The 27,880-nt window shown below is 35.2% G+C and overlaps 1 protein-coding gene across 6 annotated transcripts in view; it reads left to right on the top strand.

Moving 5' to 3' along the window:
- The window catches only part of SLC4A4 (solute carrier family 4 member 4), a 382,231-nt gene that overhangs the window by 213,188 nt on the left and 141,163 nt on the right, over positions 1–27,880 (top strand). For all 6 annotated transcript variants that reach the window (XM_031944125.1, XM_031944124.1, XM_031944128.1 and 3 more), the window contains one exon: positions 11,141–11,217. In XM_031944125.1, the coding sequence (XP_031799985.1) occupies positions 11,141–11,217 (77 nt within the window). The remainder of the gene's footprint in view (positions 1–11,140; positions 11,218–27,880) is intronic.

Genomic DNA, 27,880 nt, shown 5'->3' with positions numbered 1-27,880 from the left:
CTTCCTGTGGTAAGAAGGAATATGCTTCAACTTATGCTTTTGAGCCAGTAAAGATTTCTCCCTTATATCTTTACTCCAGAAAGTCAGAATTACTTTAGTCCTTGGCCAAACCACATGCTTAGATGCTTATCAGAGACTTTTGCCTTACAATATTTATCACTTTCCAAAACAGAATCCTTCTTGGACTCCTATTTCTTGGAGACCTCTCCCCAGCTCATTCTCTGCTGTCCTGATTCCCAGCAGTCTGGAGTTCTTTCTAAATGTGCTTTGCTACCCCAGCTCCTGCTCTTGCTTCTTCCCCATGGAATTTCTCTTATTCTTTCCTACTTTTCACGGTTATGTCCACTGCAGGGTGTCAGGCACCAAGCCAGTTTGGCAGCCTTTGCAAGGCCTGTTAGTTCTGGGCTGGTTACAAACTTCCTCCCTCCTATTAGCTCTAAACCTAAAGCTTTCCAAGGCTGACTACTCCTGGAGTGCATCCGCAATTTCTCCACTCAGTAGGAAATGAGCTCTGAATAGCTATGTTTATAGTAGCATCAGCTAAGAGGGGAGACTTGACACCAGGTTTCCATTAAACAAACAAACAAAAGGCAGTTTTCACTCAGTTGTAAAATCTTTCCAAGTAGACTTCTTTTTTTTTCAGAATTTATCCAAAGGCTCCTCAAAGATAAATTTTGCATATTTATTTAGACTATGTTAGGAGTGGTTGGACTAGAAATGAAAATTTTCTTATTACTTTACGTTCATTTCTCAATATAAATGTTTGCTGCCCAATCGACTTTAAGAAAGATAAAAAAAAATCCCAGCAATTTCGAAAAGAAGCCAAGACAGTTCAGCAAAACCAACAGACAACAAATGCATCATCCTCACTCATAGTCTCCTCACTTTGCCAAGGAATAGTAGGATGATGCATTTTCTTGTTACTTTTTTCTTTTTGAATTAAATTTTCTTTTTTAAATTAGCAAAATCTGCCTCACTGTACCCCACCCTTCACTTTTAAAAACAAAATAAAAAACAAAATCCCTGTTATAAGCATATATAGTCAAGCAAAATAAATTTCTTCATTAGCTATGTCCAAAAGGATTGTGTTCATTCTCTCTCTCAATATTTGTGTGTGTATATATATATAATGTCTGTTTTCTGTATCTCATCCATTATCTATTAATCTATTTCTTGTCTATCAATCTTTATCTCTATGTCATTTCTATTCTCTCTGTATCTTTATCTCTTTGTGTATATATACATATGCATATATATATATATATTCTTTGTCTCTCATCTATTATCTATCTCTGTCTATTAATCCATCTCTACCTCTATACCATCTCTATCTGTTCTTTCCGTTTCTGTGTCTCTTGGCCTTTCTTCCTCTCATTTGTTATCTATTTATCTACCTATTTTCTCTCTGTCAATTTGTTTATTAATCTGTCATCTATCAATCTATCATTTTATGTCTATATGCCATCTCTCTGTTTCCCTCTTCCACCTCTCCTTCTTTCTTTCTCTGCAATATGTCTAATTCTGCACTTTGACTCCTTTACCTCTCCATCAGGAAGTGGACAGCACAGTTTATCATTACGCCATTGGAATCCTGGTTGTTCATTACACTGAACACACATCTTCCAGTATATACCATGTCTTGTTCTGTTCTTTTCATTTGGTATTAGCTCATACAAGTGTTCCCAGGTAGGAAGGTAACATTTTCTCATCTCCTAGGCAAAACTTGATTTAAAAATATACAACATTCAATTTATTTTTTTTCCATTTATGTCATCATACATCATAGTCATTGTTTAGATCATTTTCTTGTATAGATTATTTCCATATATATATATATGTGTGTGTGTGTGTATATATACACACACACACACACACACACACACACACATACACACAAACATACAGAGAGAAAGAGAGAGAATTTATATCATTATATTATTTACTTCTATCAGTTATAAGTTTTTCATGGCTCATCTATCTATCTATCTATTCTTTCTTAAGGAAGGTCATTGACCATCAGTGAGATCTTTGCATCAAAGGGCATAGACACATTAGTAACTTTTTAAAGCAAAATTCCATTCACAGCTCTATCATTAATGTATAAGTGTGCCTATCTTTCGATAGTCCTTATTTCTCTCTTTTCGTTTTGCCAATTTAGGGAGTAAGATGTGAAAAGAAACCTCAGAATAGTTATTATTATTTTTGTTGTGGTCATTAAGTCATATCTGACTCTTTGTGACTCTGTAGTTCATAGCACTCCAGGCCCTTCTATCCTCTATCTCTCAATTTCTGATTATTATTATTGTTAATTTAAAATAGTCTCCCATGTGATTGTTAGTAGTTGCCAGCTCTTTTGTGAACTATTTATTATTACATATCCTTTAATCATATATATATATATATAGGGGATTGACTTTGTCTTTTATGTTTGTGTTAATTTCCTATATATCTTGAATATTATTAGTTATCAGAGATAATTGATACAAAAATATTTTCCTTTCTCCATTGGATTTCTTATCATAAGTGTATTTATTTTGTTCAAACAAAAAAAAACTTTACAATTTGTGAAATGGAATGATCTTTTAAAAATATTTTATGAATTCTAGTTTTATTTTGTTAAAATTATCTTTTTAATCATAGTTGTAAAAGATAACTCACATCTATTTTTTTCCATTAAAAATGGGACTTTAAAAGACTTAAGTTGATTATCCATTTGGCTAATTTATGGCAGGTGGCATAAGATGATGGTTTAAAACAATTTTGGAAGAGGAGACAAATGGCTTTCGAGTCATATACTAGGTCTATTCCCAAGTCAACAAGCATTATTAAACATTCACTATGTGTTAGACATAAAGAAAGGGAAGAAAAACAGTCCCTGCTCTTAGGGAGCACAGAGTCTGATGGAGAGACAAAATACAATTATCTCAGAGGCACTAAGATTGAGGAGAACTGAGAAAGGCTTCTTGAAGAAGGTAGGACTTTAGCTGGAAAGGAAAACAATAGACTGAGAGGGCCTTTCAAATATGGGACTGCCAGTGGAAATGCCCACAGGCAGGAGATGGAGTGTCCTGTGCAAAGAATTATTGGGTTTATCAAACATAGGGGTATTGAGTTTGATTGTTTCTCATTCTTCTTAGACTGCTTACTTGATCTATTCTTTCATCTTTTATAACACATTTTGAGATCTTCAGGTGCTATTTTTATTTTATTTTGGAGTCCTGACTATTGGAAACTCTGAATTTTGTGGTGCCTATGAAATCTCAGATGTCATACTATTGTCATGCAGTGTTAATTGGCTTCTGTTCTCCTATGCCATACCCTCTTTAAATCCTTTGGACTGAGCCATGTGGTATATAATCTGTTTTGAATGAAACCCATGGTTCATTTACATAGGTGCCTGGATTGTATACATTTATATCATTGACATAATTATAATATTTTAATATACTTCATCTTGTAAAGTGTCCTGCATTACAAGCTCTTTCCATGAATTTCAGCTTGTTTAATAAAAAATGATTTTAAACTGCTTTCCAGATTTATCAATTGCTACGTGTGCTACAGAAAAAGAATGTTTTCAGATTTTGCACAGCAAATATTTTTTCTCTGAGACAATGTGTACCTGCCAAGTTGTTACTTTGAAGATGAAATTGGTTTTGAGTTGTCTGGATGCTTGGAATTTCATGCTCATAAATTACTTTTCCTATGGCTAGAAAATAGCAATATGAGGATTTATGAGACAGGATAGTAAAGGGAAAAGAGTGTTGGGTTTGGAAGAAGAATACCTGGGTTCCCATTCTGGCTATTTCCTTTGTGATCTTGGCCATGTCACAACCACTCTGGGTCTCAACTCTTCATCTTTATCAATATCCTCATCTAAATGATTTTAATTCTAAAATTTCTGATCTTATTCAAATAATATTCTGAGACAATTTTTTGGGGGGAAAGAGACACAAGTTTCCTCTGTGCAATGCTAATTGAAAAGCATTTTGTGAATTCTAAGATGAAATTTGATAAAGAACAAATTACTTAGGGAAGAACTCCCTACTTGGCCTAAAATTGTTGGAAAAACCAAAAAGCAATTTGGCAGAAATTAGACCACCCTTGTGAGCCATAAACCATGATAAACTCAAAAATAGATGCCTGAATATATGCTTTTTAAACTAAAATACAACCAGATCAGATAACTTATACAGTTATAATTAGGGGAAACATTCTTAACCAAGTAATGGATAGTGATGGTCACAAAAGATAAAACATCATTTTAATTACATGAAGTTGAAAAGAATTCAGCTTACAAAAGAATGAAAGGGTTTTTATTAGGGATAGAAATCTTTGCATCATGCATATTTGACAAATGCTATTCAAGATAGGTAAGGAGCTAAGACAAAATATATTGCAAAAAAGTAGCCTAAGGATATAAACAAAGAGTTCTCAAACAAATTGGGAACGATTAACAATGATATCAAAGATTACTTTACATCACAAATAGCAATACAGATTAAAACAACTGTGAGGTAGCATGACATATCTCCAAACCTGTAAAAAATGATAAAAGAAAGGAATGGTCAATATCTCCAGGTTTGTGTACTGTTGGTAGGTACACTGTGAATTGGTCTAATTATGCTGGAGAGCAGTTTGGAATTTTGCCCCAAAGTGTCTAAAGTGTCCTCTCTTTTGACCCAGAGATCTCATTGGTAGGCATATGCCTCTATTTTTATGCTAAAAATAGAAAATTTAACATATGCTGAAATGTTTTTAGTAGGATTTTTTTTTTGTAGTAACAAAGAACAGAAAATGAATGTTTCTATGGGAGCCCACTGAGGAAGTGTTAACCAAATTTTGAATTTCTGAATGCAGTAAAATCTGACTGAATTATTAGAAACTACAAATGTGAAGCTAACAGAAAAGCATAGAAAGAATTCAACTAATTCAAAGTAAAAAGGACAGAACTAGGAACATAATCTAAGCAATATTAATAGAAAGAACATTAATATGACTACTACTACTACAACTACAACCAAAATTGAATACTGTCAAATTATAATGATTAATCTTGGCTGCCCAAAGAGGTATGACTTCTTTCCTGAAACCGGGGACTATAAGTATGAAACATTACACATAGTGTGGATTCATCTAGTGTTTCAGTGTCATTGAAAATTTTTTAAATCTTTTTTTATTTGTTTAACCAAATAATATTTTATTGGGATATATGGAAGATATAAAATTTAAAAAATCAGTAAAAAGTAGAAAGTTGAAAAAATTATGTTCCCCACAGCTTTTGTAGTAAAAAACCAAACAGAGAAGCTACCTGTTATGAAAATTAAAATCATTGTGATATAACACTGTATTTAGAGGCAATGAGACCTGCATTAGAAATTCAAATCCTAGCTGTAACATTTATTAATTGAATGACTGTTCACCTCTCTAAGCCTCAATTTCCTCATCTGTAAAATAGCAAATTGCATATTCATACACATATATGTGTATGTGAAATATGTGATAATACAAACAACCAAATTTTTTTATGGTTATGAAATAAAAGTACTTTGCAAAATGCAATAGGAAATATGCTTTCATGTGAATAGAATATTGCCTGAGATGTTACTATTGGTGCTGGGGGAACTTATTCATCTTCATAGAACTGCCCTCCTTTCAGGGAGCTCCCAAACAATACTTTAGAAATAGCCCTGAAGAAAAAATAGCGATTTAGTCAGTGAATTTGTGGTCATTGATGTATGTCCTTCTCAGGCACTTATATGCACTAGCTTTCCCAAAGTAGCTAAAAATATTGTTTAGGAATGAAGAACATGAAGTCTACAGAAAAGCCAGATACAAAGTAAAGTGAGCATAATTAGGAAAACAATACCCAGTGTCAAAAATAGGAATTCAAAGAATGGAAAAAGAAGAAATGGGATGCTGTTCCCAATCTTGACCAGGAAGGAGAGATAAAAAATCACCTTCCTTTTTTTTTTTTCTTCAGGGATGGGAGCATAGGGAGGATAGGCAGGGATGGACTATGAGTGCAGAAATTTTCTATGGAAATAATCAACTGGTGTGGTGCTGAAAATTCAAAATTTGAATGGAAAGAAAAGGGTGGGAAGCTCTCACCTTTGGGTTCTGTTATCTGTCTAGGCATAACTATTAGTTCAAATAGTGATCAAAGCAGAAGTCGAGTTGAAAGAGCAGCAAAAAAAGGAATTAAAAACTGAGTTCTCAGGCCTGTTCTTCTGGGAACCATATATGTGACTTTTAAATCTGCTGTTTTCCATCTCAGCATCAGTATCTCCCTTAAGATGAGGAAATTGGAGGAGACAACTTAATGTCTGAAAGCATTTCTGAGTCTTTGATAATTCCGCCATACTCAGCCTCTCCATTTATGAAATAGGGTAATAATTTACTTGTCCAGTAACAGTGAAATAAATATAGTACAAAAAACATTGAACTTGGAGTTAAGAAACAAATCTAAAATTTGAGTTCTGATTTATATCTCTGTTCTAGAGTTCTCTGAAATGTAACATGAAGGACAGACAGAAAGAAACAGAGAGAAATAGATACACAGAAAGACACACACACACACACACACAGAGAGAGAGAGAGAGAGAGAGAGAGAGAGAGAGAGAGAGAGGGAGGCCTTCTACATGTGTGTGATGCTGTTGAATAGGTAACAGGTGAAGACAGTAATAATAATAACTACTATTTATAGAGCATTGTAAGATTTGCAAAGCACTTATATGGATTAATTCATTGCTTTTCACAAAATTTTATGAGGTAGCGCTGTTATAATCCCATTTTAGAGATGAGGAAACTGAGACAAATATTAAGTGACTTTTTAAGAGTCATATATCTAATAGGTGTTTGATGCTGGATTTGAACTTAGATCTTCCTTATTCTTCCCAGTGCTGTATCCACTTCACCATCTTTAAGGAAAAAGTTTGACCTTCAGTGTGGACTGGTAAATAGGTGATGGTGGTTCAACAAGGGTGTTCACTTGGCAGGTTTCCCAGCTGACATTTGAGGTGCTTCAGAAGCAAAGGAAGACTACACCTGATTTGTGTTTTGCTTTCTGCAAGCCTGGAGGAAATGAGCTGTCATTTTAATTACTTAGCAAAGGGGATCTTCTGTCTGTCCTTGTGGAAAAACCTTGATCTGCCAAACCTCAGGCTTGGAAGGGAGTGGCAAGAAGGGAGCCCTGGTCTGAGGAAGAAAGGCATTGTGAGTCAGGATGGTGATTTGCTCTGGGGAGGCTGGGGCTGGTAGATCACTTGAGCTCAGGAGTTCTGAGTTACCAGAGGAATAATGGCCATTTAATGCCTGAACTAAGTCTGGTAGTATTAAGAAGGGAACCTCAAATTCAGGAGTGAGGAGTCATCACACTGTCTAAAGAGGATCGAAACCAGTTCTGGTCAAAAATGGAGCAGGCAAAAGCTTCCACGATAATGAGCAGGAATAGTTGAGCCTGTCATTGTCTCCTTTCTGTTACCAGCCTGGGTGGGGAGGGAGAGAGAGAGAGAGAGAGAGAGAGAGAGAGAGAGAGAGAGAGAGAGAGACAGCAACAGAATCAGAGACACAAATATGGACAGAGAAACAGAAAGAGAGACAGATAGACACATATAAAACATGTTACAACAAAAAGAGCCCTGGGTTTGTAATCTGAATACCTGAGTTCAGATCCTACCTTTGATGAATCTTTCATGTGTAATCTTGAATTGTCTATGTATCTTATCTGTAAAATGAAGGTGTTAGTAAAGAGATGACCTCCAATGGCCCCTTCCAATTCTAGTTCACAGGGTCTTCTATGAAACTGCAAAGCTCCACATTGTTGAAAAACTATGCAAATGATGACTTGTGATTCATTGCCCCCATTCCTGCTTCTGGGACATCTCCTTTTCAATTATATTTCCCTATATGGTCTTGGAGTTGGGAAGAAGTCATATAACCTTGAACAACCTCTACCTCAGTTTCCTTATCTGTAAATGGGAATACTAATACTAATAGCACTTATTTTTCAGAATTGTTGTGAAGATCAAATGAGATAAAATTTGTCAAGTGTTTTGCAAACCTTAAAATGTTAAATCAATATCAGTTCTTCTTTCTCTTCTTCTTTCTCCTCCTCCTCTACCTCCTCTTCCTTGGAAAGCATGCCTCCAAGGGAGTCACCTGGAAGTGAGGGGACAAAGTGAGAAATACAGGCGGGCAAATGTTCTTCAGGCCTTCTGAGGCTTTTGGTCATTTCCATCTTAGCCCTGCTCATATCTGACCTCAGTCTCCCCTGTCACCAGTCCTGGTTAATAGTGTCAGTAACAACAGTCAGAGGTAGATTATAAATCCATACCCCTTCTTGGTTCCAGTTCTCAAACTAAAAGAAGATTCCTAATCTCAAGAATAGAGAAAAAGAGAAATTTCTATTGCAAGACACTAACCTATTAGACTCTTCTTTCTGTTTTTTGCCCACTGATGGGTGTTCTCTTTCACAAAATGAAAAATTGCTGATGAATTTACTCCTCCCCCAATATATGATTGCTGAAATCTCCTTTCATTTTTCAGTTCAGCAGTATTCCACTGCCCTTGTCTCTGTCCCAAATTTCCACAACTTCAGGACCTTGGCCGTGTAGCAGTATAGAATATATGGAGTGAGTGCTAGTGTGAGCATGTGAGGATGGGCTTTTTCATGTTTTACTTTTATTTTTCTACTTATATTTCTTATATATTTTATATATTTTTATATATTTCTTATATTTACTTATATTTATATTATATACTTATATTTCTATTTTTCTACTTAAAAATAGCAGATTATACCTTTACAAGAGAACTCTAGGTTATGTTTACTCTATGGAATACAGCAGGACATACAGCATTATCTCTGATTTAATCAGCCTTTATATTCAGATTGATATATTCTCTAGTGGATAAGGAATTTACTAGTTATGCACTAAAAAGGAATTCTATTCCATAAAGATCTGCTGTGCTAAGGAGACTCTTCACATTTGTGCAAAAAAAGGTTTTACCTTGAAAGAACTTAGATCTTTAACTTGAAGAATTCTTTGGAAACCAATGCAAAGCCATGTTTTAACTTTGCAACCCTTGACCTCTTGTTTGGAATGCCAGCCTGGGTTGGATCACTGGGATTAATAATGAATGCATTAGTCAGCACCTTGTATGTACATTGTGGGTAGGAGGTAGGAGAGAGAGTAAATCTTCTAAGTTGAAAAAAGTTCTTTTGCTTGGTAAGCCTAAATATTTTAGGCTCGTTTGCAGAATTGAAGTCCAATACTTTATTGATTAACATGCCCTGCATTAAGGATTCACTGTCAGGGTACTTAGACTTCTTTTAACTTGCCTCCTATTGAGTGGATTCTTCATTTTAAGGTTGTTTTCTTAATTTTTTGAGGAAATGTCATATGATGGTAGTTCATCAAATCATTTTGGCCCTTAATGCCATATTACTAGGCAGACATGTTCTAATCTAGAAATATTAATGAAATTTATTTTATACCTAGAGCTAGATAATATAGTGCCTAGAGCACTGGATCTGTGTTCAGAATGACCTGAGTTCAAATGTAGTCATAAATAACTTTTTTAAGTGTGTGACTTTGGGTAAATCAACTAAATTATTATTACTCCCATTTGTATAGGCAAGAATAATGAAATATCATTATTCTTGCCTATACAAATGGGAATAATAATAATAATAATAATAATAACACATGTTCCAAGGCTGTTGTAGAAAAAATTGAATGAGATGACACTTGTAAAGGACATTACAAACATTAAAGCTTCGTATAAATCCTAGCTATGTCAACAACAGGAATATAGTGCTTTATAATTATCTCACTGGATCCTCACAATAACCCTGGGAAGTGTGTGATATTATTATTGTTGTTGATGTTACCACTACCCAAATAAGTAAGTGGAGAGGAGAAGAATGGTGGAGTGAGAAAGCCACAGATAAGCTTCCTGAAGTACTTTCCTTAAAGTTGAGAATAAGGCTCTTAAGGTCCATAGATTTTGAACTTGAAGGGACTCTTAGAAGCCATTGAATCTAAGTCCATAATTTTATAGACTGAGGAAATTGAGGCAGAGAGAAGATTAAGCAAGTCACCTAGGATCACACAGTTAGTAACTCGGGTTTTCTTGATTCCAAATCCAGTGCCCTCTCTACTTTAATATGTTGCCTCTCTAGCATCCACAATATACTACGCAATGCATTATCCATCATATATATATTCTATGGATGGTATACATAGTATTCTCTGAGAAAGTGGCCTCTTTACTAACAAAGAAGTAGTGCAATGTGGGAGGTAGAAAAGTCAATCCAAGTGTTTTTCTCAAATTGCTCAAATTTCTCAAAAACGCATTAAGTGCCAAAAAGTGATGTCCTAGGTATGACATTTGTAAACTGGCCTGGACCTAAACAATCCCAACCTCTTTGAGACTTTCTTCCTTTACAAAATTGGATTAATTCTTTTACCACTACTTTGTAGGGTTGGTGTAAAGACCACATGAGATGGTGTATGGGGGCAGAAATGTACTGGATTACTATATGTAATTTCTTTAAGTCCATGTGTTCAGCGGTTCGGATGCTTTCTTTCACCAAGACAGACTGAATTGACATGGCCAAAAAAATTCATTTCCTGGTATCAGCCTCCTGGAAAACACTATATCACCAAAAATCCTTTAAATAATTCAGGTAAGAGATGGCCAGAAAGAAAATTGAAGAAGAAGGAGAATAATTAATGACTAAAGATGGAGAAAAAGGTGCACATTCAAGCAACTTTGTAAGAGAAAAGTTTGTAAAATTTGCTAGCTGTCTGAATACATGGGGTAAAAAATAAAGATAAGCAAAAGTGTGAACTAAGTGAACTTTGCTGGTGTTTCAGCATTTTCTTAACTTGAAACTTTCTGTCATGGAATCAGGTAATAAGAATTGAACAGTGTGAATTTCTGAGCCTCTTTTACAATTGTAAACGTATCTGGAGAATCATTTTGAGCAAACCTTTTTCATCGCTAAAATCATCATCATCACCATTACTAACTACCATCATCATATGTATTTATGACACACATTTATAGTTGTTGTCTTTCAGTATGCTTTATAAAAGATATTTTAACTTGTGCCCAATTTTATCTCTCCTTCTAGGTAGCCCAGCTATGACTCCTAGGAATTTGACTTCTTCAAGTTTGAATGACATTTCTGACAAACCAGAGAAAGATCAAGTAAGTCAGAAATTACATGTTTTTGAACTTATATTTGAACTTATATATATATATATTTTGAACATATATTTGAATTTATAAGAGATAATATTATAGTATATGAATATATACTAATGTGCATTTAAGAGATCCCCACAATTTTGTGGGCAGGGCAGATAGGACAAAGATCCATCATCACAAACCACTTTCACAATTTTTCCTTAGAAACAATTAAATGTCATTGTGTTATTTTAGGATGACAGTTGCAGTCTCTAATAGTTGAAGAATGTCAGATGGGCTAAAGCTAGATAAATGAACTTAATTAAGCATAATCTTCATTGAATATTGGGGTCACATAATAATATTAGAGTAGAAATAAAGAAAAGACCTTTAGGTTTTTTCCTATTGAAAGAAAATTGAAGTGCTTAGTATATGCTAGGTACCATGCTAAGCTCTGGCAATGCAATGCAAAGGGAAAGAACTCAATTAAAATCATGAGAATTCTTAAAACAGTGGACTGGTGTGTAAGGAAAAGGAGATTAGTTGACAAAGATATACATTTATTTGTTGGTATTGATGTTGTTCAGTTGTTTCCAACTCTTTGTGATTTCATTTGAGGTTTTTTCTCTAGCTCATTTTACAGATGAGGAAACTGAGACAAATAGTAAAAAGTGACTTTCCCAGGGTCACACAGCTAGTAACTGTCTGAGGCTGGATTTGAACTCATAAAGATAAGTCTACCTGACTCCAAGACCAGTATTTTATCCATTGAGCTACTTAGCTGCCCAATATGCATTTATAGCTTTTGTATTTTGGTCTGAAGCTGTTATTTCATCGATGCAGGGAATTCTAGGTGATGAACTCTTGCTACCAAAGCTGATCAGATTCTTTTCTTTTCTTTTGTCTTCTGTTCTGTTCTGTTCTCTTCTATCCTTTCTTTTCTCCTCTCCTCCCTCCTTCCTTGCCTTCCTTCCTTCCTTCCTTCCTTCCTTCCTTCCTCTCTTTCCTCCCTCCCTTCCTTTCCTCCTTCCTTTCTTTTCTTTCAGGTTTGCAAAGTCTTAATAAATTTCATCTCTCTTTATCCTCATAACAACCCCAGGAGGTAGGTGCTATTATTATCCTCCTTTTACAGAGGGGGAAACTGAGGCAAGTAGAGGTTAAATGACTTGTCCAGTATCACTCAGCTAGATTTGAACTCAGGTCTTCTTGACCCTAAGTAGTATTGCCTCTGAGGTAAAATAAGAATTTCTCCACTGGGTTCATATCTTGAGCTCTATTGTTACTACATTCACTTTAGTTGAGATCTTCGACACCACACACCTGGATTATTGCAACATCTTTCTAGCTGGTTTCTCTGACGTCAGTCCTCCTTCATCCAGTGGAACCTGCGACCTTGCCAGGCTAATCTTCCTAAGCCATCACTTTCACTAAGTTTCTTCCTCTGGTAAAATTATTCAATTCTCCCCGTTGGCTAGCTTATTAGCTTTAAACTCCTACCTGCTTTTAAAAATCTTTCAGTAATGTGATCCAAGCCACCTTTTCTGACCTGCCCTCTCCTCCTTCCCCACTCTTTGCTCCAGCCAGCCAGGCCTGTTCCTCCCAGATCCAGGAACATCCCATGCTCCTCCTGGCTTCCTTGTCTTTGATAACACTGTCCTCTCTGTACTTCTTGCCTCTTCCTCTTGGCTTAATCAAGTCCTCTCATCCTTGGAGCATCAGGCCAAATATCTCCTCCTCTGTTTAGCCCTCTTACTCTACTCAGCTCATAATGACCTCTCCCTTCCCTGGACTCTTAATTTATCAAAAGTTGTTAATTTATGCACTAAGCCCAGGCTTTAACACAAACCTTTTCTTGATAGCTGATACCATTGCAGGCACCCAATCCAATGACTACATGTACTCCCAGACAAATGTAAACCTTGTTCCTCTACTATACCTTTGAAATTACTGGCTAAATGTTAAGTCTCTTCTTATGTTCCCCTTCCTCTTTCCCATTCCTTTTGGCTCTCTTTTGTATGTTGTCTCCCTCCTTAAGAATGTAAGTTCCTTGAGGAAGAAACTGGTTTTCTTTTTGCTTATATTTGGATCCCCAGCACTTAGCATAGTACCTAGCACATAGTAAGAGCTTAAGTTTAAGTGACTTAAACTGCTTGCCTCAGTTTCCTCATTTGTCAAATGAGTTGGAGAAGGAAATGGAAAACCACTCTAGTATCTTTGCCAAGAAAATCCTAAATGTAGTCACAAAGAGTTGGACATGACTGAAATGACTGAACAAATACAAAATGCAATGAATATTACTCTGTAGCTTTGCATTTTGATTGTTTGGCAATTCTGTTCATTTTTTTTTCTGAACTAGATTGAATCAATATCCATTCGATTTGTTATAAAGTTACTAAATGATATATTGAACTGACAGGCACAATTTTGCATAGGATGGCTAGGACCTTTTATAAAAGGGGTTTATAATTTAAGCTCCATTGAAAGAGTCCACATAGAGATTTGTTGGGGGTAGTCTATGAACTTAAAATTTTTAATTACTAAATTTCAGTATATTTATTTCCTTTATGATTCTATTTTATGCATTTAAAAATATGACTCTGAGAAGGGATCCATAGATTTTCCAGAATGCCAAAGGGGTTCATGACATAAAAAAGGGAAAAAAACCTTGCCTATATAAAAATTTCCCATAAATTAGTCATCCTACAACATAATTTAACATGTTAGTTTTCCTAGATAGCCTTAGGAATATGTCATCTTTAAAATGTGAAAAATACAGTATCAGCGATAAATTTAGGTATTGTGAGGTTATGAAAATCTGTTAAAATGAAGGAGAGAGATGTTAAATAATGGAAGCAGATGATAGTTGTCAGGAAATTGAGGAAAGCTGGATACTGAGAATATATTATTCTTTTTTCTAGTAAAAAATACTGAGTAGGGAGAGGATCTCACAAATACTAGTCATCTTGACGGCTTAGTAGAAAAGGTTGGCCTATGAGGCTCTTGCTACTTTATGATAATTTTACTTTAAGCTCATCCTTTCCTCTTTGACTTAGTTTTATTTTCACTATGAAAACTTCTCTGTCTTCTTGTATTTGTATTCCCATTGCTTAGAATAGTGCTTAGCATGTAGTAAGTACTTAGTAAATGCTTTTTGAATTGATTTGTTATTGTTGCTCAGACATTTTTCAATTTTTTTTTAAAACACTTTGGGACCCCATTTAGGATTTTCCTGGAAAAGATGCTGGAGTGCTTTTTTTTAATTTTTTTTTATTTTTTTTACAGATTAGGAAACTGAGACAAACAGTTAAGTGACTTGCCCAGAGTCATACAATTATCAAGTGTGTGAGACCAGAGTTGAACCCAGGTGACTGATTATTAATTAACTTTCTCAGGCACCTTAAAATTCAATACTCTGATGACCTGCCACAAATATTTAGTTGGCATGGTAGGTGTACATCTTTTTGGGAAACAAGTGCTTTATAAATAAAAAAATTAATACTCTAGTATTTTGATTTATGATTTCTTTGAAATCAGAGTCCTGTGACCACTGGTATATACCTGCTTAAGCAAATAGGGAGGGATTTAGAATGGATCTTTATAAGGATGCAACTGCTAATTCCATTTCCATATTTAATATCATCATCCTGAGTTCTAGAATAATCCAGGGTCATGTTTAAATGTTTCTTCATGGATTATTATAAATTCAACCAATCTCTTAGTTACTAAACTTGGAACTCTTAATATTACTTATTTGATAAACTGGAGAAACCTTTCCAAATTCTAGTTACCCATATCTTTCTGTATTAAATCCTTACTCTTCTAAAGTTAAATATTAAAGTTACTGAATATATAATGAAATCAATAATTAAACAGATAATTATTTATAGTAACTTTACTTAATTTTGACAATATGTTAGCTGTGAGACAAGTCTCACTGTAATTATAGATGACTTTGCTTTTGAGAATTGTTGCATATCATTTAGTTCATTTAAAAAATCAAGTAAAATATCTTCATAAGAATCTACTTAATTTTCTTCACAACATTAAAGTAGTAAGAGTTCTATTAAAAAAGAACTATCTCCATCTTCTTTCTCCTTGTGCTCTTTCAGTTTCTCTCCAGAAGTGATAGGAAAACAATCTCTTCATTTTTTCATAATCTCTCTCCAGACTCGTGTCTCATAAAATTCTCCTCATGAATTTTATTATGAAATCACAATTAAGACAGTTCTACCATGAAAGAAGTTTCTCCTCACCTTCTTTTTCTTCTTCCTAGTTTATTTCATAGATCCTCATAGAGCAAAGTTGAATTGCCACACTTCCTGACAAAGAGCTAAACACTTCATAGACAGGTAGCTACAAATGTAATTCTTAATATCTTTCCTTCTTAAAGAGATAGTAATAATCATTGCTGAAGAGGGGTTAACTTCACTTTGCGACAGTTGTCCTTTCTCAGACACTGTGTATATTCTATTCTTTAAATACTTACAAAATCAAAAGATATAAAAACTCGTTTCAAGGGATGCATACTGCAGAGAAATGCAAACAGACACAGTGAAAAACATTCTTCAGAATATCTAAAGATTTCTTGGTTCTTTTGTTTACCCTTATTCCAACATAATAGTACACAATATACAGGTAAGTTTAAGCAATACTAACCTAGAGACTTATGTTCTTCCTATTTTTTTTAAAGATAGGAAGTCAATAGGAAAGAAAGGCTAATATATTCATTAGGACGATTGGAAGCTACTTCTTTCTTCCTGTTCCCACAGCTCAGCTACTCTCTCTCTCACCCTTCTTTATGCCATGATTATGGCATACTAGAGTGATTTAGTGTTATGAGCTGGTAATTTATTAGGCCTTTATCAGGAAGAATAAATAAAATGAAATTATTCTAATGGAAATGTGGGATTAGACTAAATCCAGTCTATATATTTCCTCAACTTCTATTTAATTTCATTTAAAAATGTCCTTTATCTAGGCTTCTTTTTTGGTACTTAAATCTCGTGACATTATGAGGGAGCAAGGAAAGATGGGTTAAAGATAAATTAGTGGATATGGATTTGCTCACAAACTGGGAAAAGTTAGAAAGGATGAAATTATGGAAACCACAAAAATTGTCATCTCTTTTTGGTAGAAGCTTTGAGAAAAGAGAAAATCATGAGTCTTCTTCTAAACATTTTGATTATTACAGCTACGAAATAAAGCCTTTTTCATTTTAGAGGAAGTTCTTTTTTTGCCAGAAAACTGGATACGCTTCTGACATAGCAGTTATGTGACAAAATAAACTCTCTTGGGAGTCAGAAGACTGGAGCCATTATCTTTAGTCTCACTTAACGGGATTCTGGGGAAAACGACTTTACTTGTTTGGCCCTCATTGTCCTACTCTTTAAAGTGAAGGGAGTGGGAGGTACATGATTTCTATGACCTCTTCTAGTTCTGAATGTTATAGTGGCTAAGGCATTGGGCTACTTTGGACATGGTTGAGCTTGAGATGTCTTCAGAGCATCCTGCTTGAAATGTCCAATAGATAATTGACAATGGACTGAAGCACAGGGGAGAGATAACCTGGATATACTTAGGTATGAGAGTCATCTGAATAGGTAGATAGGTGAACCCTTGGAAGCTGATGTAGCTGTCAAAGGACTGTAGAGAAAAAAAAGGAAGAGAGTCTGGAACATGTAAGGATAAAGCTGTGTCACTCACAGTTAGGGAGCGTAGGGATGATGAGTCAGCCAAATTGTTAGAGAAGGAACAGTAGAAGGGGAGGAAGCAAACAATGAGGCAGATGTGAAAATCCAAAAAGTAGAGGGTAGTCAGCAGTATAAAATGTAGTACCTAGAAGGATGAGGACTGAGGAAAATACCATCATATTTAGTGATTGAAAAATCATTGGTAACTTTGGAGAGAAGTTTCAGTTAGATGATGAAATCAGAGTCCAGGTGGCAAAAGGTTTGAAGAAGTGGAAGTATAAGCATCCAGTGTAGACAGCTTTGTCAAGAAATTTGAGAAATGGGAGAAAATACGTAGGGCAATAGATTGAAATAGCAATGGCATTTTTAAAAAGATAAGGAAGACCTGGCCATGTTTAAGCAGTAGGGACAACATTTTGAAGAGGACAAGGACCCATTCCACATAGAACTGAAGTTTCTCATCTGTAAAATGAGGGAATTGAAGTTGATCAGGGATTCTTTAACTTAGGGTCCATGACTTGGCTTTTTAAAAAAAATTATAACCATATTTCCACATAGTTGGTTTCCTTTTATAATCCTATATATTTTATGCATTAAAAAATGCCTTTCTGAAAAGGGACCTCTAAGCTTCACTAGACCAAAGGGAACCATGATCCAAAAAAGGTTAAGGCGCCCTGATCTTTAAATTGAGTCTTAACATAAAGTAATATTATTATTTTTGAAATACTTATTAATCACCTAGGTGATACCAGAAGGAACTAGCATTTTCCTCAAGCATCAGCCCAAGGGCTCAAGGGTAAAGTCTCCTTTGGCCTGTGATCACTCAGGAAATCAGAGGTAGTACTGGATTAGACGTCACTGTTTCCTCTTTCCAAATCCATTGTTGTGTTGACTTGAATTTTTGAAAGAACATTGATGTTTGAGAAGAAAGCATATTGCCAGGGAGAAAGAGATTGCGAAGAAAGCAAAACAAAAGAAATTCCATGGTTTTTATCCTGGTTGCTTGGTTCCACTCTGTTCTGTTTTGTTTTTGTTTCTACTTTTGGGCAGGAGCAGAAGAGTGAAATGTCAGTTAAATTTGTTTTGAAAGGACCTTTATAATTAATTAGCCAATGTCCTGGAATTGATCTTGGCCTTGCAGGCATATTTGCCTCTGAGTACATCCAAGTTGGCTCAAGAAGCTTCCATCAGGGTACCGTTTCAGTTACTGATCGACTGATTAATCTGCTCAGATGTAATTTGAACAGCGGTCGGTGAGGATGCCTTCTGATTTTTTCTAGCCACATGGTTTTCCAGTAGCACACAAAGAAGATGACTAAATGAGCAGTGAAGGCAGATTTGTGAAAGGCAATGAGATTTCTCTTCCCAAAGTTTCATAGCTCTTTGGACTCACTCTGGAGACCCTATATTATAGGCCCCTCCATTCATTGATCTAGAAATAGGAAGGGCCAAAAAAGTCACAAAACCAATGCTTAGAAAAATTAAGCCACTTGTCTAAGGTCACAAAGATAATAAATAGTCAGGAGGATTTGAATTCAGTCCCAGACTGTACTACATGATAATACTTCCTACTTTTAGAAATTTAATTGACAATTTGAAGTCTTTCCAGTGAGAATCTACCTTTGAAAAATAGAAAGAAACCTTTAGAAAAAATAAATGAACCCTATATATTTTTTTCATTCCCTCGAATACCTCATTTTCTGTTTCCTCAGCTACTTATTTCCCAAGTGCTTATCACTAGAGTTGCTTATCTGGGCATTGGCCCCATTTGTGTCAGGGTGGAATTTGTCCTAGAGTTATATTTCTGATGTGAATTGGAATCCTCATTAGTGTCAAATGCTGGCTTTCATATTAAATACATATTTGGTTTTCTTAGTCCTAATTTTTTGATCCCTTATCTTTTGCAAAATCTGAGTGTGGATTGACTCTATTTAATGAAAGAACAAGAAGATGAAACATAAACATGTCCCAATTTGAAATTGCTAAACTATAACCTGTTAAAATGTCATTCAGAAGAAAGGAGTCTAGGATTGATACAGTTTCTAAATTTGCCTAGTATAGGAGAGTCAATCCAATTTAGCTGTAATGATTTCAAATTATTTAGAAGGTATATAACTATCACTTCATTGATTAAAGTCAGATATTTTCCCTATTCCTAGCCCAGTACCAATACAAGACTTCTATTAGTGCTAATGGCTTTCCAGGAAGTGCAATGGAAAGAACATTGGATCTGAAGTTGAAAACTGGATTCAAATCCCACTGACTCTTTCTATGTATGTGATATTGGGGAAGTTACATTATTTCTTTGAGCCACAGTTTGTTATCTGTAAAAAAAAAAAAAAAAAAAAAAAAAAAAAAAAAAAAAAAAAAAAAAAAAAAAAAAGATATCCCTCCTATTTCAAGACTATAAGACCTTTTGATCCAATTCCCTGGATTCAAATCCCAGTTTTGTTATTTTTGTGACATCAGGCAAATCACATGACCTTTGTGTGCTTTATTTTCCTCATCTGTAAAATGAAGAGGTTTGGGCTAGATGGTCTTTAAGATTTCTTTCAGATCTGTATCTATGAATCTTTAGTCCCATTGTCAGCTTGACTGAAATGTACAATGGAACCTGTGGTTGTTCAGTTGTCTTATGTCTGACTCTTTGTGACCCCATTTTGGGAATTTCTTGGCAAAGACAATGGAGTTGTTTGCCATTTCCTTCTCTAGCTCATTTTATTTTTTATTTTATTTTTTTCATAATTATAACTTTTTATTTTTTACAACATTATCCCTTGCACTCACTTCTGTTCTGACTTTTCCCCTCCCTCTCTCTCCCCCCTCCCCCAGATGGCAAGCAGTCCTATACATGTTAAATATGTCACAGTATATTCTAGATACAATATATATGTGCAGAACCGAACAGTTCTCTTGTTGCACAGGAGGAATTGGATTCAGAAGGTAAAAATAACCCGGGAAGAAAAACAAAAATGCAGTTTATATTCATTTCCCAGTGTTCTTTCTTTGGGTGTAGCTGTTTCTGTCCATCATTGATCGATTGAAACTGAGTTAGATCTTCTCTTTGTTGAAGAAATCCACTTCCATCAGAATACATCCTCATATAGTATCATTGTTGAAGTATATAATCTCCTGGTTCTGCTCATTTCACTTAACATCAATTCATGTAAGTCTTTCCAAGCCTCTCTGTATTCATCCTGTCCAACTCATTTTACAGAAGAAACTGAGGGAAATAGGGTTAAGTGCCTTGCCTAGGGTCATACAGCCTAAAATTTCTCTCGAGTGTGGAGTTCTTAATCTCTATATTATAATGACTGAACTTCCCCCAATATTAAAAATCTTTCTTAGTAATAACTAAGTGTTTGAGCCTGGATTTGAAATTGGATCTTCCTGACTCCAACCTTAGCGCTCTGTCAACTGTATAACCTAAATAAAATTTATAGCCTTGTTCATTTTCTTATCCAATTGGAACACCCCAGAATTGATGATAAAAATCAAGTGATCTCTAAATTCACTCCTTAGGGAAGATTTAATGGCTAAGAGATAAATTAGAATTTCTTACTGAAGTAATTAGTTTGTTTTGGAAAGTTTCTTTGTAAATCATTGTAGCCTAGATTTATCAGAAATGATTGAAACCAGACAGTATTTATAAGAAGGTAATGTGTCATGAGGATGAAGCCTTGAGTATTTTTTTTACATTGTTACTGATTAAGCTAGAAATTTTCTTTAGTAGTGAAGAGCCTTTTGGTAGTTATTATAAAGAAATACTTTTCTCTTTTGTTTCTTGACACAAAGTTTCCTCACTAGGAGCTAATACTAGGTTTACTCTAAACCATGTCTGAGGTCTCTGTTTTACTATGGATCAATTCATTCTTTTAGGCTATTGATCAAAGTAGTCTTAAAACCATCATCTTTTCATGTGATTAGATATTTTCATGAATCATAAATCCATGTTCTTGTTTAATGTTATTTTCTTTCCCCTCCTTTCTGTCCCATCTCTGTATCATATTCTAAAAGTTTTAACAATTATAAGTTATTGGTAGTATTTGAGGAATATTCATCTTGAGAGTCACAAAAAAAACAGGGGTATGTTTTTAAAAATAGTAGTATGCTGTACATATATCTTTTAGTAGTTCCTTAAAGTTTCCTGATTTGGTGTCAAATAACATAGCATTCACTTAAAAAGGACTCCACATAAACAAATAAAACTCAGTGAATAAACCAGACTGGAGTCAGCAAAATCTTACGCAATCTATACTTTTAGATAAGAAAATGAAGAGGCTTTTGTAAAGTTTAAAGTTGCTATTTCTGGTTACTTGGAATTTGTGAACTTAGATTGTTCCTCAATCATCAAGATCTTTGTGCTGAATTAAGTTTGTTAGAATTCATGAATTAGGGCAGGAGGACATGGCCAATGGCACAGGCTAATGTATAGTTAATTCAGGCTCTTTTCTTCAATGTAAGCTCATAATTTCTCTTGAGCGTTGTACTGCTGTTTTTAAACATTAAACAGAATTTGATGGAATTAGTCACCAAACTTTCCTAACTTTTGCATTGAGGCTGAACTTCTATTAAGAAAGAGAATCTCCTTTAATAAGAAATCTTTTGATAAGATATTTTCCATTTGAAACAAATTTCATTTAATAGAGTGATTCAGGTCACCTGAGATTAGTACTATGTAATATTCTTGTTGGTTTTCTGGAGGTCTCTGGGACAACCTTCTTTTCAGTAGAGTAATCACCACAAGAATAGCCAGGTGTTAAAGTCTTTATTGTCTCCTTCCGTTGGTGTTCAGCTAACTTTCTCGTGGCCTTCAGATGGGACTTGGTTTCAGTGGAGAAAATGTAGGAGGACAGGCCACCATGGTGGTATGAGGTGAGATGAAGTGATTCTCAGTCCAAAGGTTTGTGCTTTAGCCTCCAGCCACCACAAAAGTGGACGTTGTAATGAATTTGTCTTAGCGGCCTTTGGCTGAGTTTGTCTCAGTTTATATGCTCTACAATACACTGAGTATAAACCAATCATTATATCACTAGGAAACCATTATTTGTTGTAAGATTAAATCAACCACACTGAACTTACAGAACTATTAATCACTATGCTAAACTAGATAACCATTGTTTCATCAATTCTACTGACTTAACACCTTGTAAGAATCCTTGTTTCAGAGTTCTGGCCCATAACATCTCCTGCTTTCTTTTGTTTGAGAACATAAGGTGGTCACCCTCTCCCTGACTTCTCGAGGACATGAGAAGCCCCAAAGGAGGTGATCACACTTTCCTTGACTCCTCAAAAAAGGGGTGAAAGCACCATAAAAGGAGGTCATCATGCCCTCCCTGATGCCTCAGGAAGGCAGATGAAAAACCAAAGGAAAATGGGGAATCAAACCAGATTAGCAGGTTTCTGAAGGGTCTCACTTGAAACAGGTGTACTTTTATTACATGAGAAGTATTACATAACAAACAACATGAATCAACAGGAGGGATTATACCTATCCATAAGTCCTAGAAATAGTTCAAAACCAATCTATTGTCCATTACTTCATGTGTCAGAGAATCCAATAATTCTTACAAGTTTTGAAGTCCTGCAATAGTTCCTGCAATAGTCTCATCATGTGTCAGAGAAATCCAATGATTCCTATAGATTTTGAAGTCCTGTATTAGTCTTATCATGTCTTAGAAAATCCAATAATTCCTGCAGATTTTGAAGTTCTGCAGTAGTCTTGTCAAGAATTTTTCATCTCAGTGAATCCAATGATTCCTGCTGGTTTTGAAGTTCTATAACAGTCTCATTATCTTTATTATAAAACCTGTTTGCTGGAATCAGTGCATCTTTATCAAAAATTTAAAAATTAATGGCATAGAGAGCTAAATTTAGAAGTTCTAGTTTAGAAGAAAGAGGCTCCCCCTTTCTTTTGTTTTTGGAGGAGTTTCTTAATGTCTCTGTTTCTCCTCTTTACTATTGCCTGTCTTTGAGGATTAAAAGGTATGCCAGTGGTGTGTAAAATCTTATACTGTGTACAAAAGTGTGCAAAATGTTTAGAAGTATATGCAGGTCCATTGTCTGTTTTTATTGCTTGTGGCACACCCATAATTGCAAATTCTTGTATGAGGAATTCAGTGACCATTTGGGCTGTCTCTTTGGCTGCTTGTATTGCAAAAGTAAAGGTGTCTACTACAATATGAATAAAAGACAGATGACCAAAAGATTTATAATGGGTCACATCCATTTGCCAAATTTCATTGGGTCTCAAACCACAAGGGTTCTTCCCTGGAGAGAGCATAGAGTTCTGGCCCATAACAGTAGTACATTATTTTTTGAAAAATATTAACTTATATGTATATATATATATATATATATATGTGTCTATTTGTATATACATGTACACATATACATACATGTCTATATGTATATTGGAATACCTGTCTATATCTCTATTTATCTATATATCATTTTGCTTCTATAACCCATTGATGATGTTAATGTTAGTTGTTATTCAATCAGATCTAATTCTTTGTAATCTCCTTTTGGGATTTTCTTTGGAAAGCCATTTTCTTCTTAAGCTCATTTTTACACATGAAGAATTGAGGCGAACTGAGTGACATGTCCAGGATCACATAGCTAGTAAGTGTCTGAAATCAAAACTCAGGAAAATGAGTTTTTTTCATTCCAAGCTTAGCACTGCATCCACTTTGACATCTAAGCTGTCCTAACAAGATCTGCCAGGATAATATAAAGATAATATGAGAGAGAAGTAACTAGCATAGTCCTAAAATAACTGGAAAATGACTTTCCCCCAACCAAATTGTTCAATATTCTCTCCAATGAAGACTACTTTTTCTCTTCCAGTATCAAGAGGAAAAGTACTTTTGGATCTATTTCTCAATTCCCCCTGCCATTCCAGACCAATATTCTACTGGCATTACTCAATTTCTCCTTTCATGCCATCAGACTGGTGCATTTGGTCTTTTAGAACAAATTTTCCTCAAATAGAAATACTGTGTAACACTTTCTGACACATGGTCATCCAGATTTTGCTTGAAGACTTTTTTGTGATGACTCTTTCAATGGTTCTAATGATTAGGGTAAGTCAGGAACTTAGCAACTTTCCTACTTTTGTTAAACAGCTCCAGGAGACATCCTGAATGTTGAAGGCTTCTAATGCTGTAATATCTTGCCTCCATGTGGGTGAGATCATAGTACTGGATTTGGAATTAGAACTTGGCTTGAAATCCCATCCCACCCTCTTTCCTATTACTTGTGTGATCTTGGGCAAGTCAATTAACTTCAGTGGACCTTAGTTTATCTAAGTATAAAATGAGGACTTAAAATAGACCATCTTTGTGATTCTTTCTCTCTCTGAATCCTTGTAATTTTTTTCTCAGGGATATGATTTATGTCTCTCAACTCCTCATCTGTTTCCTATTTCAGTTTGGCAATCAGAAACATATCTGCAATCATAACCTCCTTCTATGAGAAGGTTCTTCTAATTAATCCCACTCATGCTATAAGTGAATCATGTGGGATTTAGAGTTATTGATGCATTGCCATTGTATTTATCACATTATTCATTCTTCTGTTAGGTTGCAAACTCCTTGAATACAAAGATTATCTGGACTCTAATGTACCCTGAGAGATCGATAAATTACCTTGTAGGTCCTCAAATGCTTGGCTGGCTATTTGTCTTATCTTGACAGTATATCTGTGCCTCTTGTCTGTACTTTTCATTTAAAAATTTTTAATAGCTTTTAAAAATAGCTTTTGGCTACAACTGCAAACTAATGGAAGATAGTGAGGTGACAGACTTTCCTAATCATCCATCCATGAAAATGTCAATCATGGCCTTTTTTTTTTTTTTAACACAAAAACAGTGAATGCCTTTAATTCCAGCAGTTCAAGTTCCTATAAGTCTTTCCTAGGACTATAGGAAAGTATGAATATCTTACTGCTGGGTTTTTTCAAGTAGAGTTCTTAAACCAAAAACTATAGCTCCCCAAAGGAATGTGTGGACTAATGTCCAGGGTGAGGGAGGATTCCCATGATCTTGGATGAAATAATTAATATAACTTTATTTTTATTAAAGTCTAATTGAAATTTAGCATTTCTTTTAATTATTTAAAAATATTGTGAAGTAGAGTCTATATACTTCACCAGATGGCCATAGGTGTCCATGTTACACAAAAATGGTTAAGAAACCCTATTTGAAAGAGGTTCTTCTCCCCTGAGTTTGACATGACATTTGAAACTTCTACATGAAAGATTCCATGATTGAGCCCATAATATGGAAGTCAAAAATAACATACATCCATACAGAGAGTATAAAATATATTTTGTAAAAGAATTGAACCTCCAGTGAGGGTTTTTAGGTGACATTCTGAGTCTTTTTTGCAATTTCACAGAAGTCAGTACTTGAAGATGGAATGAGGGGTAGTAGGTAGGATATCGGTATTGACATCCTGAACACCTGGTTTCAGGTTTTGGCTCTGATGGGTAAAGTCATTTAACTTATGTGAAAGTATATCATAAATAGTCTTAGATTTTCATCAATGTGGGATCCTTCTTTCTCATTTCCCACCCCACTCATCCTATGGATCTTTGATGTATTGACATAATCATAGCATTTACTTTTTTCCCCTTCCAATTTTGTGAATGTTTTGCAATTGATGCCATTTTCCATCTCTTTTAAAGGCACATCTAGTCACTTTAAAGTACATGGTAGGTTTGGGAAGGCTTCCACCAAATGATACCCATACCTACTGCTGCTCAAATGCTCCAATGTTCCACTTTGTTCTCCTCTGCTGTCAGGGGGCTGCTTGGCAATTGAATCTGATTTCTTACATTTTTAGTTCACTGAAATTCTAGCAACTAACCTAAGTTAAAAAGAATCACACCTTCCATCCCGCTAACTTTTGAGTGAGAAAATTACAATCATGTGGTTTGAGCTAGGGTATCTATCTTTGTGTATTTTGTCCAGCCCTGTTATAGGAGAAAGAAGCAAAATCTATATTAGCAATGGTAGCACCTGGCAGCTCTCTAATCCATATTGCATTCTGGAATAAAGGTGCTGCTGCTCCCAGTTTCGAGGCCAAAGTTTCAGGCTTTATTGGAATGTCCTTGGCAACTCAAAATGGCTCCATATTGGGAGCTTTTCCTGATAGTTAGCACTCAGAATGAAGAGGAGAATTAAAAGAAAACTTGGATGTATATTTCCATTTGGAGTATTATCTAACTTGCCCCCTCCTTTCCTTTCCTTTTTTTTTTTGGAAGAGAAAAGTAAGTGAGCTCATATCCCAAGCAGTCAGGCACAGTAGAAAGAGAGCTAGCTTTGCATTTTAAAGACATGGTTTTAAATTTTGACCTTATTAACTTTCCAATCTTGAGAAAGAAAATTTTTTTCCTCTAAGACTCAGTTTCCTCATCTGAAAAGGGTATAATTGGATTAGATAAGATTCTTTACTTTAAAAAAAAAAACATGTTCCCTTTTGGCAGTCTAAAGTCTATGGACCATTTCTCAGAATCATATTTTTTAAATGCATGAAATAAGAGATAGGGTTACAAAGTCAAATCTACAAACATTTATGTACTTATTATGTGACAGGCACTATGCTAAGTACTGAAGATATTTTTAAAAAATGAACCAGCTCCCAAGGATCTCATAGTCTAATGAAAACCAGTTACACTAAAATATAGTTATAAATGTAAGTATACATACATATATCCAGCCCCCCCTACATTTAAAGTTCACAGACTCCAATTTAAAAACCTTGAAATAAATGATCTACAAGGTTCACTCTAGCTCTGAGGACTATATTCTTGCATTATGAAGTAATCATAAATTATAAGGTATCAAGTACAGATTAAAGTAAGACCTACTGAACAGGCCAAAAAATAAAGGCCAGAGCCCAAGGGCTCCCTAGAGAAGATAAAAGTAGCAAAATATAAATTATAAGCAGTGTATACATAACTTTTAAGTTTATAGATCTCATATGGAATGGTTTTTTGAATGTGTGCAGGTAATTGAAACATCTCATATGGTGTCTGTTTTGTAGTTGGATTGTTAGGGCTTGATATACTAGTGTTTTGATATCAGTTGGAACCCTCTACCAAAATAAATTTCTCAAGAAACTAGCCTGGCGAAATTGTTTTCCCAACTCCTCCTGGGCAAGAAAAATCGAATCCTACTTTTTAATACTCGTTTGGCTAATTGAGCCAATGGCTGGCTGGCCTGATCAATTATCAGCAGACTTGTCAACTTCTCTGTGTTGCCAGGGATAGCCTTATTTCATTCTCTCAAACTCAAAAAAGTACCTCTTTATCATTTGCTGACCTCTTAAAAGATCAAGCAATGCTTGTTCTTTTTTAATGTGTATATGTGATTGCAAATATATTTGTGGAGAGGAATGGGAAAAACAAAAAGGTCCTTTGCTTGCATAGTAATATCAGACTTCCATATTCCTGAGGCTTCTCCATCCAAACGTTAGAAATGCTACATTCAAGAGAACAGATGGTGTTGGATTCCTTGAACAGGCTTTGGACTTCCCCCTCAACTACACGTTTATTCCATGCTCATTGAGCAGCTGAGAATTTTTAGGCCTATTCAAATCAAGGAAGTGCCAGCTCTGCCCATTTGGACTAGAATCAGGTTTGAATCCCCAGCTACTCTGGAGCAGGCAGATATAATTGGCTTATCTAGCTAGCTGCTTCCCTTGTCCTGGGGTTGTATTTCAGGTCATATCCTGGCCCACAGTGAGAAGAGCTGATTTTACTCAAGTGTATTGCATGCCCCATGCTGCTGTTGGACAAGCTTTGAGGGAGCATAATATAGAAAAACCCAAGGGGTGGAAGGCAAGATTTGGGTTCTTAAGGACTTTGTTTTAAAGGGAGACTTTATTTGTCCCTGTTCAAGGAGGTCAGTCAGACTGCAAATATTTATTGATTCCTGTGTTCCTAGGAGCTGGGAGAGGGGGAAAAGTAGTAGTTTGTAATGTAATAGG

The sequence above is a fragment of the Sarcophilus harrisii genome, chromosome 6 (genome assembly GCF_902635505.1).
Source record: "Sarcophilus harrisii chromosome 6, mSarHar1.11, whole genome shotgun sequence".
Taxonomy (NCBI): domain Eukaryota; kingdom Metazoa; phylum Chordata; class Mammalia; order Dasyuromorphia; family Dasyuridae; genus Sarcophilus; species Sarcophilus harrisii.
This window is presented reverse-complemented; position numbering and strand designations above follow the sequence as displayed.